This window comes from Panthera tigris, chromosome C2 (assembly GCF_018350195.1).
Source record: "Panthera tigris isolate Pti1 chromosome C2, P.tigris_Pti1_mat1.1, whole genome shotgun sequence".
Taxonomy (NCBI): domain Eukaryota; kingdom Metazoa; phylum Chordata; class Mammalia; order Carnivora; family Felidae; genus Panthera; species Panthera tigris.
This window is the reverse complement of record NC_056668.1, coordinates 82317464-82331115: the sequence shown is the minus strand read 5'-3', so window position 1 is coordinate 82331115 and position 13652 is coordinate 82317464. Positions and strand designations below refer to the sequence as shown.

General features: G+C 49.7%; 1 protein-coding gene across 1 annotated transcript; it reads left to right on the top strand.

Annotated features, from left to right (window-relative positions):
- Positions 1-1702: 1702 nt before the first annotated feature.
- On the top strand, positions 1703-12828 carry ABCF3 (ATP binding cassette subfamily F member 3). The gene is made up of 21 exons (XM_007083630.3): positions 1703-1866; positions 2097-2244; positions 2403-2482; positions 2993-3039; positions 3222-3319; positions 3420-3542; positions 3706-3972; positions 4290-4370; positions 4460-4519; positions 4618-4674; positions 4788-4810; positions 4913-4968; positions 5095-5295; positions 5387-5463; positions 6541-6585; positions 6663-6795; positions 7330-7418; positions 7517-7608; positions 7796-7928; positions 8103-8190; positions 8280-12828. The coding sequence occupies exons 1-21, from the start codon at positions 1794-1796 to the stop codon at positions 8436-8438; spliced, it is 2130 nt and encodes a 709-aa protein (XP_007083692.1). The 5' UTR covers positions 1703-1793; the 3' UTR covers positions 8439-12828.
- The last annotated feature ends 824 nt before the right edge of the window (positions 12829-13652 follow it).

The window sequence follows — 13652 nt, the reverse complement described above, 5'->3', positions numbered from 1 at the left end:
AGGTTCTGGGCCCCCTTGAGGTGATCCAAGCCCTTATCCTGACTGGTGTCAGCCCCAGGCCTCCTTTCTCAGAACACAACCTCAAGGGCAAGCAGCTCCACCTGGTCCTAGTTCCCTGAGGGTAGAGATTCTTTCCCTAGTTGACCTCCAGCTTTAGACAGGTATTTTCTAATTAGCAGAGATTAAGCAAGGTTTACATTTGTTTTTTCCCACCATCTTGAGAAACTGACCTCAGTTCTGTCCTTTTCGCAATTACCCAGGCTTCCCAAACAGTGGTGAGTGGCTGGCAAAAGGGATTCTCCTCCTTGCTGTAACTTCCCCTCTGCAGAGAATCTTGTGATAAGCTAGTCCTTAAGAGGAGTATTCCATAATCTGCTGGTGTATTGGGGCAGATAAAAGAGCAGACCTGCCCTCACCAGTTTTCCCTTGTTTGGTTTCAGCCATTTTAAATCTATTAGAGAAAATTTCAAATATAAAGAGAAATAACAAGATATATGTAATGAACCCTCATTCAACTTAAGTTACCAACTCATGGCCAGTTTCTTATCAACATGATCTGTGTTCAAAATCCAAGAGTCCTGTGGTTTGTTTTTTTTTTTTTCAACTTGCATCAGGATCTAAACAAGGTACATTGTGGTCAGTGAATGCTTTTTAAATCATATAAACCACAGGTTCTCTGTCAGCTCTTGCAGTGTTGTTGAAGAAAACATAGTTTGTAGTCCCCCCCCCCCCCCCCCCCCCCACAATTCCTCTTTCCCTCTATTGCCTATAAAATGGTTGTTAGCTCTAGGAGCTTAACTTTTAAACTTCAAATAGCAGGACTGATCCTTTGCAATGGCAAAGGATGATGGATCTTAGGTGAAAATTTTAGAGCCAGGTTGGAAGAATATTCACATTAAATGTAAAGCAGCATCATTTGAGGGAAATAGTCTTAACTTCTGAGGAAATCAGTGAGAGGAAGTAGCTTTTTACAGTCATTTACTGGGCTTCCTGATGCAGAGCAGTACGCTTTGGGTGTAGGTAGGGAATAAATACCATTGAATTTGCACAGCCTTTTGTCGATCTGGTTTTCTTGCCCTTTGGTGGTGAGAGAGCTTGTGCCGTGTGGTGAGGTTAGGACCGAGTGAAAATAATTCCCGTAGAACTGCTGAGCTGTCAGGTGAGAGAACGGAGTGCTGGTCCTGGGCGGGCTGGCCACCCGGCTGATACCAGAAGCCCGTAGGACCTGGGGACCGGAACAAAACCTGTGGGCTGTACATTACTGTGCAGGGACTTCTGAAAGCTCGGGGACGAGTGAGTCAGCAAACCTCTCGGTGGGCTCCAAAATGGACCCGGCTGGGCGCGCTGCGGTAGACGCGCCTCAGGGGAACGCAGAGACTCGGGCGAGGCCCGCGTACATTATCAACCCCTCGTCTGTCAGAAGGTTCCCTCCCACCGGACCATCGGTGTCTCGAGTCCAGATAAACCGCGAGCTTCCCTGCACCCTACCCCGCCGCCTCCCGTAGCCCCACCTCCCAGAAGGCAGCGAGAACCGCACATGTGGCTAATTTTTCAGTGGAAACGGCGTTGCGCAAGCGCAGAGAGAGCAGTTCTAGCGTAGACTGAGCGGCGCTTGCGCACGGTTCCTCCATCCCAGATCACCTAGTCCACCGGATTCCGAGGGCTCTGCGCTTTTCTTACGTCACTACTAGGCATGCGCTTTGGGAGGAGGGGTGAGCTTTTGGGAGACCGGCCGGAGGCGGGTCTTGGCTGAGGTCTAACGGCGCCTGCGCGGACGGGAGCCCTACTGGAACATGGCGACTTGCGCTGAAATCCTGCGGAGCGAGTTCCCTGAAATTGACGGACAGGTCTTCGACTACGTGACGGGTGAGCGGAACCGAATCAACGCGCTGGGGAATCGGAAATGGAAGTCATTAGGGGAAAGACTAAGGGCGGGCAGTGCCGGGGACCGCTGCTAGGCCTCTCCTCTGTGTGACCTCTTGTCCCGAGAGCCGGTTAGGTCTGGAGCCCGGACTGGGGCCGTGGTTCGGGGGCTAAAACTGCTTGTATGTCTGCCGTACCCGCTCTCTTCCTCGACCTGCCACGCCCGGCCTAAGGCGTCTTGCACAGCGGCAGCGCGGACTTCGAGTCTGTGGATGACCTGGTGGAAGCAGTGGGGGAACTGTTGCAGGAGGTGTCCGGGGACAGCAAGGATGACGCGGGCATCAGGGCTGTGTGCCAGCGCATGTACAACACTCTGCGCCTGTAAGTGCCAGGGCGGGGGAATCTTGGGGCAGGATGGGGGGTGGGGGCGTGATAGGAGGGCGGACGGTGAGGAGACGAGATGTAAGGGAAGAAGGTCTGATGGTTGTAGAGCTTTTTATTCAGCTCCTAATTCTGCGCTTTCTGTTTCTACCGCCAAGGGCTGAGCCACAGACCCAGGGAAACAGCCAGGTGCTACTAGACGCCCCCATCCAGTTGTCAAAGATAACAGAAAACTACGGTGAGAGTGAGGGAAGATTGAACTAGCTGCCCTCTGCCCTTGTCTCAGCCTTCACCCCCTACCCAGCCCGCTGTCCCCTGGAGCCCAGGACTCCTGGTACCCCTTTTCCACAGGAAAAGGTTGTAGAAGCTAGTTAATGTCTTTACTGAGGGCAAAAGAGGCCATTGATGAAGGGAGTAGGATTGGACAGATCTCCAAACTCTTAGGTAGGGTAGGAAGAATATGGGCCTTGTAACTAGACAGACTTGGGTTTACTTCCCAATTTTGTGACTTTTCTAACCAGTTGCATGACCTTTTAGGAGTTGCTTATCTGCCTCAGTCTCTCTATTGTCAATCTGGAAGGTGTTTTTTGGTTTTGTTTTGTTGAAAAGTGGGGGGATGACAGCTGTTTCTGGGATTGTAAGGCTTTTCTTTAAGTGTCTATGTCTGTGTCTCATTCATATTAATTACTCAAAATGTTAGTTTCCCTTCCCTCAGGGAGAAGGTGACTGCTTTTCTTATCGCTTACAGACTGTGGCACCAAACTTCCAGGACTGCTAAAGAGGGAACAGTCCTCGGTGAGGATGGGAAAGAAAGGGTGGGGGCTGAGGGTGAGCGAGGGTGAGCATTGACTGTCTTTAAATACTGGAGTATCTTTTTGGGGAATTTCTGATAAAGTCTTTCCCTGAGAGCAGGGTAACTTAAGATGTTGTTTCTGAGGCTACAACCTAGGCTGAAATGGTTGTGTTTGGACCTTCAGACAGTGAATGCAAAGAAGCTAGAGAAGGCTGAGGCTCGACTGAAGGCAAAGCAGGAGAAGCGCTCAGAGAAGGACACACTCAAGACCAGCAGCCCTCTGTGAGTTTAGTAAGAAGGGCTGAGAAGAGAATAGAGCAGCTCTATTGGGATGGAAGGGTGGCTGGGAGTGCTAAAAGCCATCCATTTCTTCCTTTGAAAGAGTCTTGGAGGAGGCATCAGCCAGCCAGGCAGGCAGCAGAAAGGAGAGTCGGTTGGAATCATCCGGCAAGAACAAATCCTATGATGTTCGAATTGAGAACTTTGATGTGTCTTTTGGCGATAGGTGAGGGAGTGGCAGTGGGGGGTGACGTTTTTCTTTTTCCAATTAAAGGAGAATTCGGACAGATGGAATGGGGCTTAAAATAACACTAGGTTTGTGTTGTTAAACTTGCTGCATACCTGTTTCTAGAGCAGCACCCTTTGTTTTCTTCCTGCTACCCCTGCAGGGTACTGTTGGCTGGAGCAGATGTGAACCTGGCATGGGGCCGCCGCTATGGACTGGTGGGCCGAAATGGGCTGGGGAAGACAACACTCCTGAAGATGTTGGCCACTCGGAGCCTGCGGGTTCCAGCCCACATTTCCCTGCTGCACGTGGAGCAGGAGGTTGCTGGAGATGACACCCCTGCCCTTCAGAGTGTGCTAGAGAGTGATACCGTGAGAGAGGACCTTCTGCGGAGGGAGCGGGAGCTCAGCGCCCAGATTGCCACTGGCAGGTAAAGGCTCCAGAATAGGTAATAACCAGCAGCCACAGTTCTTCACAGAGTGCCTGTCATACTACCACAATCCATAACTTGCATGCCCATCCTAGTAAGCAGCAGAGCTTAGAACTTGGCTCTGTGGGGCTGTAAAGCCCCGTTCCTTCCACAGTGCCCACTGCCCTCACTGTCTTGAGCAGGTTCTTCCTATCCTCTATTCCTGTCCTGGCAACAAGGCAGTCGGTGACCTGCTTTTCAGCTACATAGGGTGCAGGACATTCCCCCAAGACTATCTGCATTCAGGCTGAGTGCTCTTCCTCCCATTCCCACTCCAGGGCTGAGGGCTCAGAAGCTGCACAGTTGGCAGAAATATATGCCAAACTGGAGGAGATTGAGGCCGACAAGGCACCTGCCAGGTATTTAAAATTCCCCTTCCCTCCTTCAGATTTTACCTTTCCATTTCGTTACCTGTTCCAACGGGGTTCTTTAATTTCCTCACTTCTAGGGCATCAGTCATTCTTGCTGGGCTTGGCTTTACCCCTAAAATGCAGCAGCAGCCCACCCGGTGAGTGGCCCTTGCCATTCTTAGTTACGAACACTGTTGGCTCTGTCTCTACCTGTCCTGGTGAACACCTACAGCTGATGTGATCTGTGTTTCTTTAGGGAGTTCTCAGGTGGTTGGAGGATGAGACTGGCCCTGGCCCGGGCCCTGTTTGCTAGGTGAGTCTCCTGGGCCTGAAGGGGCCCATGGATACTGTGGAGGATTGGCCTTGGTTCATGGGAGGTCGTGAACTGCTGACCTAAAACCTCAAGGCTTGCATTCTTTTCTATAGGCCAGATCTTCTGCTGTTGGATGGTGAGTTTAAAATGGGCACCCTGACTTTGGGGTGAGGAAGGATGGCAGCATCCAAGTTCTCTAGCCCTTCAATCCCAAATGTGTCCTCCCCAACTTTTCCAGAACCCACAAACATGCTGGATGTAAGGGCCATCCTGTGGCTGGAGAATTACCTGCAAGTGAGTGGCTATAGGTGCTGGAGTAGGTCTAAGGAAGGTCTGCCTCTAAGACACTGGTGGGGAGGTGGGGGGTGCTGGAAGTTGATTTCCCTCCCAAACTGGGCCTGCCATCCTGTGACCCCTCAGACATGGCCCTCTACAATCCTGGTTGTCTCCCATGACCGCAACTTCCTGAATGCCATAGCCACAGACATCATCCACCTGCATAGCCAGCGGCTAGATGGCTACCGGGGAGACTTTGAGACCTTCATCAAGAGCAAGCAAGAGCGGCTGCTCAACCAGCAGCGTGAATATGAGGCACAACAGCAGTATCGCCAGCATATCCAGGTATGGGGGCAGACAGGGCTAGGGGCCCATGGGTATTAGAGTTTTCAGGGATGAGGGAGCCTGACCAGTGTCTGCACTCATCCACCCACAGGTTTTCATTGACCGATTTCGCTACAACGCCAACAGAGCTTCTCAAGTGCAGAGTAAACTCAAGATGCTGGAGAAGCTGTGAGTACAGTGCCCTCGATTAGACCCTGACTCTTATTCCCTTAATTTTTTCCCTGATTTTGCAGAGTACCCCTTGCCTTCCCATTCTAGGTCTCCCCCTTTTCTAGAAACCAACTTTAATCTCCTCTCCAACAGGAAAGCAGAGAATTTTACACTGCTATTGTAAATTAGTGTTGTCCCCACAGTCCGAGGCAACCACTAATTTCTTTTCTGTCTCTAATATATTTGCTTATTCTGGATATTTTATATAAATGAAATCCTGTAACAGGTGACATTTTGTGTCTGGCTTATTTCACTTAACGTAATGTTTTTGAGGTTCATTCGTGTTGTAGCATTTATCAGTATTGCCTGCCTTTTAATGGCTAGGTAATATTTCATGGTAAGGATATACAGCATTTTGTTCATTGATTCATCAGTTGAGGGTTATTGGAAGTGTTTCTGTTTTTTGGCTCTTATGAATAACAGTGCTCTAAACATTTGTGTACAAGTTTTCGTATGGACATATGTTTTCTATTCTCTTGGGTATATGCCTCGGAGTAGAATTGCTGGGTTACAAGATAATTCTATGTTTAACTTTTTGAGGAACTGCCAAGCTGTTTTCTAAAGCAGCTGTACCATTTTATATTTCTACCAGCAATGTATGAGGGTTCCAATTTCTCCACATCCTTGCCAACACTTATTATCTGTCTTTTTAATTTTGGCCATCGTAGTGGGTGTGAGCGACAGCTCACTGTGGTTTTGACTTGGATTTCTTTAATGACTAACAACGTTGAACATTGGGGGGTTAATCTAATAGCAACCTTTCTAGAAGTGCCGGTGGTGGAAGGAAGTCTAAAATCAAAGGCTTAGGTTTTTGTGACATGAAATATTTATCACAATGTATTAACCGGAAGGCCAAAAATCTCCTGAAAGGGATATTGTGAACTGGAAGAAGGTACTCTAAAATAAGAATGGGGTCTGGATGGTAGAATTATGAGTTTTTTCTAGGTTTTCCCTGAACATCTATTATTTGTGTAGTAAGAACAAAGTCATTTTTTTAAGCCATAAATTTAGTTTGCCTGCCCCCTCTCTCCTCAGACCGGAGCTGAAACCTGTGGACAAGGAGTTGGAGGTGGTGATGAAGTGAGTGCTGGGCCAAGGGCTGGTGGGGAGCTCTTGTTTCCGGCCACCTCTGTGTTCCTCACCATCACCTCCTGCAGGTTCCCTGATGGGTTTGAGAAGTTCTCACCACCAGTTCTACAACTAGATGAGGTGGATTTCTACTATGATCCTAAGCATGTCGTCTTCAGCCGTCTATCCGTCTCTGCTGATCTCGAGTCCCGCATTTGTGTGGTATGGTTGCTGTTTCTCTGTTCTGTGAGCTGGGACTCTGCCACCCCTTCACGTGGTGTGGATTGGCCCAGATCATCTGGCTGCAAAGGGAAGTGGTATACAGGAGCAGGGATTGGCCTGGGCCAAGGGCTTTGCTATACTTCCTTGCAGAGATAGGAAGCCTGGTTGTGGTATTTTATGAATACTTAGAACAAGACTTTATCTTACTAGTCTTAGCTCTGAGTTTTCTCAAACCATGGAACATGGAAGAGAGATCAGATTTCAGGTCTTGACTCTGCCTGTTGCTAGCTTGGTTACAAGGTGGAGATAACACCTACGTCACTCAGTTATTGGCAGGATTAAATCCCCTGCACTTAGTAGGTATTCAGGTGTCAGTTCCCTTTATATCTTTACTGGTTGTTTCATCTTTCTGTAGAGTTCCTTAATATTTTTTTCGTTGTTGAAGGAGTCATTGGTCAGAACCAGTTCTCATCTCCTTCCCTTCAGTGTCTCACACATGTCCACTCTTTAACATTCTCGGGGTTCTTTTTACAGGTTGGGGAGAATGGTGCTGGTAAGTCTACCATGCTGAAGCTGCTTATGGGGGACCTGGCCCCTGTCCGGGGCATCAGACATGCTCACAGGTAAAGGCCCCAATTCCAAACTGCTCATACACTGTAGCTACACTCGTTTATGGTCATTGCCTTCCATCCCCTCTTTCCACCTTTGTTTCTGCCTGTAGGAATCTGAAGATTGGCTATTTCAGCCAGCACCACGTGGAGCAGCTGGACCTGAATGTCAGTGCCGTGGAACTGCTGGCACGCAAGTTTCCTGGTACCTTAGGGATTTGAGTCCGGAAAGGAGGTGACCCCTACGACTAGGCCCATCTTCGGGTGGGGTGCTGAGCAGTGGGCCCCAAGTCTAAGTATAAGGACATGGGCATTTGGAGGTAGGGCTGAGGGGAGGGCGAAGAGAGAAAGTTGGGTCAAGAATCCACTTGATGGGGTGAGGCCTATTCCAGGGCGGCCTGAGGAGGAGTATCGTCACCAGCTGGGCCGGTATGGCATCTCTGGAGAACTGGCCGTGCGCCCTGTTGCCAGCTTGTCTGGGGGCCAGAAGAGTCGGGTAGCCTTTGCTCAGATGACCATGCCCTGGTGAGCTCTTGCCTTCCCCTCTACCCCTCTACCCCTCTACCCCTCTACCCCTCTACCCCTCTACCCCTCTACCCCGCTAGCCAAGTAGAAAATGTTTCTCTTGCCTTCGTATCAGAGGGTTCATTTTTCTCCCAACCCCAATAACTACCCACCTTCCTGGGTATTGCCTTCTAGCCCCAACTTCTACATTCTGGATGAACCCACAAACCACCTGGATATGGAGACGATTGAGGCTCTGGGCCGTGCTCTCAACAATTTCAGGGTGAGTGTGCCTTCATGCTGCCTGCTCCTCCCCAAGTGTCATCACCCCTTAGGGCCCCCCTGAGTGCCTCCTGGTCTCCTCTCTTTCAGGGCGGTGTGATATTGGTATCCCACGATGAGCGCTTCATCCGGTTGGTGTGCCGGGAGTTGTGGGTGTGCGAAGGCGGCGGCGTCACCCGGGTCGAGGGGGGGTTTGACCAGTACCGCGCCCTTCTCCAGGAACAGTTCCGCCGTGAGGGCTTCCTTTAGGGTCACCAGGCCGAGGACTGTGCCCAGGACATGGACTGGTCTCTCAGACCCCTGGGCCGCGATATAGGCAACCATCTCCAGGCCACGGACTTCCCCCAACTTTGGGGACAGCCTTATTTCCAAATCTCCTTTTAACTGGAGCATCCTCTGCATAACCCAGGGAGCCCCGTCTAAGTGTCTGTGAGGACTGGTCTTCAAGGGAAGGGGTGGGGGTGCCCTCTGGTTATAGAATCCCCCAACTGCCCCAGCTCTGACTGGGCCCCAAGTGGCTGCTGTGTAAATTAAATGTCCCCCTGCATCTCCCTGGCCTCATCTCTGCTGCTCATTGGCAGGGCTGCAGCACTTGCCCAGTGTTAAGGGGCGTGGGCTCTGAGGTTTGGGCTTTTCCTGTAACACTTATATCAGTCACATGGCCAGGTCCATGGCAGCACCAGTCTTGCTCTGGAAGGAGGTGTCATTAAAGCCACTGGGGCTCAGAGATCACCTGCCTTACTTTGGGTGGCCTGAGCTGGTGGAATGAAGGGCAATGTATTACATCACTGGGGTATACTATTCCCTATAGCCTGGGCTCAGCTGCAGCAGAAGGGGGCTTGGTTTGTGCTGCCTCAGTCCCACTGCTTGGAGGAGTGAACTGATTGTGTAACCTGGCCTCCAGCATGGTTTGTCAACTGCTTACTCCTGTGGTCTCTGACTTAGGCTCACCTTGCTTCTCTGATCCTCGGCTGGAGCTGAAGAGAAACCGAGAAACTATCTTTGTCCCATTTTGCTTGGGTGGCTTCATGTTCTTTATTTTCCTTCGAACCATGTAGGGGGGGCCTGGGAAGTAGGGAATTGAGAATGGGGTCGAATGGGAAGAAACAGCACTTTGTTTTTAAATCAAGGAATCTCAGGAGAGCAGTTGTTTAACAGAGTACTAGCTCTTATAAATATTGTTTCTTGAGGACTCCACTTCTATATGTAATTGTTAGAAGACACTAAAATAGGAACCTTGCCTTCCTCAAAGACAACAGAGAAACCAGAATCAACAGAAGGAACTTGCTGGCTTCATGGGAAATTGTAGTCACAGGGGTCAACCTAAGATTTGTAGCCCCCTGAGGCTGTTGTGGTATGTAGGTAGCTGGGGGAAAGAGCCTCTTTTGGAGGAAAGGAGAATGAAATGAAGAAGGCTCTGTTCACTACACAGCAGGTGCTGATAGACTGAGGAAGCTGGCCAAAGGGCCACTAGTCAGCCAACCTCCTCAGCCTCCCTCCCTCTTAGAAGTCCAGAGGTGTTCCAGCCACTTCTGTGTACCATTGAAGTCACGAGGGTCTTCTCATGGTCCCCACCACACTCCTCACCCCCAGGCCTGCAGGTGTGCCAGTTTGGGGGCCGTGTGGTGTAGTTTCTGTGCCTGCCTTTTTGGCCAGGCTCTCAGCCCCGTCACCCCTCACTAATTTGTGAATCCCTGTAGGAGTCCTCAATTTCTCAGTCGGTGAGAATGCAACTGAAGGGTTCTGTGACACAGAGTCTGCTTCTTTGGGTGTGGCTTTGTGTACAAAGAGCAAAGGCATTGGAGTAGGGCCTGAAATCAAGTCCCAGCTCCATCCCCAGTAATAGAAGGGGCCACTAGTATTAGCTGGGTAATCACAGCACATCACAACCTTTTCGAACACCTTCCTACGTGGTTTCTTTATAGGGTTGTCGTGAGGTTTAGATGGCAAGCACGTAACATATAAGCCCTCAGAAAGCAATTCTTGGGTGAGCGGTCTGTGATTTGAAGACTATTATTATTATTTGGGGAAAGAGGAAATTTTTCTCTTGAGTGGGTCCATAGGTGGACCAATTTGGGCTCAAAGGAAAGAAAACTTTTAAATAGGCTGCTTTCTGGGAGTGAGTTCCCAGAGACTGTTCAGCCCTGCCAGGCTGTGGAGAAGGGCTCTGAGGGAGAAGCCAGCACTAGATGGCCTCCAGACTGGCTTCCAGTTTATGATTCCATGAAAGAAATGTGGATGAAGAGCTTTTATATATGACAATATAAGTCTATGCTGCAGGACTTGAGAAAGACGGCATGAATGAATTGCAGGAGGTGAGAAAGATCCCAGGATAAGTGTGTATGGTGAATTTCTGGAAGTTAGGGGAGGTGAGTTGGCAGGAGATGGTGGTCTTCAGGGATGGAAAATGGCAGCAAAATCAGCCATCTCCACTCCACAGGGCAAAGGGGAAAGTGACCCAAAAGACTGCCCTTGATCACTCCAGACGGCCCAATACAGCAGTCTACCCTTCCATGCTGTGGAGACCCTATCTAACCCCAGCCATTGGAAAGCTGGTCCTTCCCACAGCTACTGATGCTGGAGCTGCCCTGCCGACATCAGGCCTTTAAAGCAGTCCAGAGCCAGCCGGGTTGAAAGACCTCAGTCTGCAAGGCCTTCTTTGAAATGCTGGCCTCCCCGCTTCTGCTGGCCTTACATACTCACCAGTGCCTTCCCAGACAACCTGGTTGGTCGCCGGTGGACAAGGGTGCAGTGGGGGTCTGCACCAATCTACACGACCCTCAAAGATGCCAGTCACAGAATCATTTATTCCAATGTGATATTGCTGTCTTGAGATTTGCTAGACCTAGACATTTTACTAAGCTTTCCAGGTAAATTTTAGCACAGAATAGGAGAGAAGGTACCATTTACCCTGCCTGGCCATGCCCCAGCCTGATGTGTCATTTGGATACAGAACATCTTACTAGGAACCGCTCCCCAGGCCTGGGTCTGGTCCACCCACAGATGCAAACCAAACAACACCCCCGCCAGCATCAGAGCACTGTCACTCTGCATCAGCGGGAGCCCGCAGACTGGATGACTGAAGGGCTGGGAGGGTTTTTCAAACCTGGGGTGATGGGACTCTGCTTCAACCCCGCCCTCTTCCAAGTGGGCTTCATTGGCACTGTGTGCTTCCCCCATTATAAGCTGTATGCCGATAAGATCGTAGTTCTGGTTTGCCTTGATATCCTTGAAGGCCAGGCCATGGCTTGCTCGTCTTTGCACCTCCTGTGCCTGTCACAGGTTGGCTTCCCTGGAAAGCAGCTTGAGATCAGTTGAGCAGAGGGAGAAGCCGAGCAGTGATGCAGGCCCAGGAAAGGCTCAGCCAAGCCCACGTTCTGGAGCTGGGATAGCCCTGCAGAGTTGGCCTAAGCTGAGGCAATGGGTTCAGCCTTTATTCTTCGGAGTGATTAGTCTTTAGATGCCAGCTGCTACCAGAACGAGGCGTGACCTTCGGAAAGGTTTTCTTCAGCTGAGGCAATCCTCCTCAGGGGCTGACAAGTGAGGACTTTCTGCCGTCAATACGCAGCAGCTGGGGCAAGTTCTTCACTCCTAAAGGGGGATCTGGGTAGCCCATCACAGCATCCACTACAGTGCCTCCCAGTTAATAGGTGCTCAGTTAAAATGCTTGTTAAGTGACTATTTGGGGAAAATTAATTTGAGAAAAAGTAGAGAATGATGGAGGAGAGAGCAGAGGCAAGAAGACCAACAGGGAGGCCATGACCCAAATCCAGCCCTACGGACATGGAGTCGAGATGATGGAGGCAGAGGTGAGACCAGGGAGGATGGTATGCAGACTTAGCAAGGGGTTTGGAGCTCTGCCTAAATGAGGGAGGGCTCCTTTTTCTGGGCCTGAGTCTTGAAATAAGTGAAATGAAATGAGAACTTTGAGACACTAAGAGGTTAAAGAGATATTTGTTTTTAAACCTTCCCTTGTTCCCCCTTTCAACACAATGCTAAGGAAGTAACAGTTAATATTTATTGGGGTCTTATGTAACAGGCACCGTTGTAAGTGCTACACCTGCACTAAATCAGTCCTCGAAACCCTATGAACTGGCACAGTTGTTATCCCCGTTTTACAGATAAGGAAACAGTTGACCGTGGGTGTCTGGGCTGGGATTCAGGCCAGGCTGGCTCTATATCTCTAACTGCTACAGTGCTGCCACTTAGCTCTACTGTGTGACATACTGAATAGTCAGGTTCTTAATTCCAATGCTTAAAACTCACTAGTTGCATGGAGCGGGGGAGGGGGAAAGTTTGAACAAGCTCCTCTCCAGAGGCTAAGCCGATGAGTAGGTGTACCTGGCACAGCGGCTGATGTGCTAGGTGCTCAATGCATCGTTAAGAAATCCCAAAACACAGTTTAGTGGAAAGTCATGCACTGGGGTTAGTCCAGCTCTTCCACCGGTGGCATCTTGGATAAGTCAACCTCTCCTGGGTAAATTATCCTTAAGTGGGCTTACTGCACTTTGTCCTGCCTGCTGCTTTGGGTAGTTGGAAGGATTAATTGAAACAAGGTCTTGCGCACGCTTGGATGGCTCAGTCAGTTAAGGTTCTGACTCTTGATTTCAGCTCAGGTCATGATCTCACAGTTTGTGAGTTTAAGCCCCTCCTTGGGCCCTGTGCTGACAGTGTAGAGCCTACTTGGAATTCTGTCTCCCTCTCTCTGCCCCTCCCCCATTCGTTCTCTCTCTCTCTCTGTCTCTCTCTCTCAAAAAAAAGAAACAAGGTCTTGTGCAAACTGAATGTTTTTATAAACTGTAAAGTGCTATGGATCAGCCTGTGGGAGAACTGATGCGGCAAGCACCCTAGAGCCTCCTCTGGAGACAGTCTCACAAATGCTCAGGGGCCATCATCAAGATGTCACCCAAGAAGGGCCACCCCACAGCCCTCATCTGCTGAGCTGCACATCAGAAAGCCACGGGTGCAGGAATGCCTAGCCCCTGCTGAGTTACATGGGGTTGGGCAGAAATCACCATGTAATTTAAGCCCATTATAATACGTATATGTCATGCCCTGTCGGTAATTCTAGGTTTCTGTTTTATGTTGAATAAATGGGTGGTTTGAAAGTGATTTCTGATTTATTGTATGTAGAGAGGCCTTTGAAACTCTAAATTACAGTACGTAAATATTTGTCAACCGACACTATAGCATTTTAACACTGAGGAATGCTTCATGAATGTTCTCTTTTGGTCTTATCCTCTCACCAACCTTGTGTTAAATGGCTCCTGCTGAGTTATTCCCATTTTACAGAGCAGGAGCTTGAAGGAGATGTTAAGGGTCTTGCTTAGGTTCAGATACCTCTTTTTGTGCAGAGAGAGGGCAAGAACCAAAGTATGTGGTTCATCTCTCCAGATCAGCTGTTCTTAGCTTTGTTCCACAACAGTTTATACAGAGGGTGACATTCTCCTGAGCATGCCCAGG

Excerpts from the sequence above, each read along its gene's own strand:
- ABCF3 (XM_007083630.3), top strand. The coding sequence starts at position 1,794 with ATGGCGACTTGCGCTGAAATCCTGCGGAGCGAGTTCCCTGAAATTGAC. Across the intron at positions 2,245-2,402 it reads ATGTACAACACTCTGCGCCT|GGCTGAGCCACAGACCCAGG; the intron begins GTAAGTGCCAGG and ends TCTACCGCCAAG. Across the intron at positions 8,191-8,279 it reads GTGCTCTCAACAATTTCAGG|GGCGGTGTGATATTGGTATC; the intron begins GTGAGTGTGCCT and ends CCTCTCTTTCAG.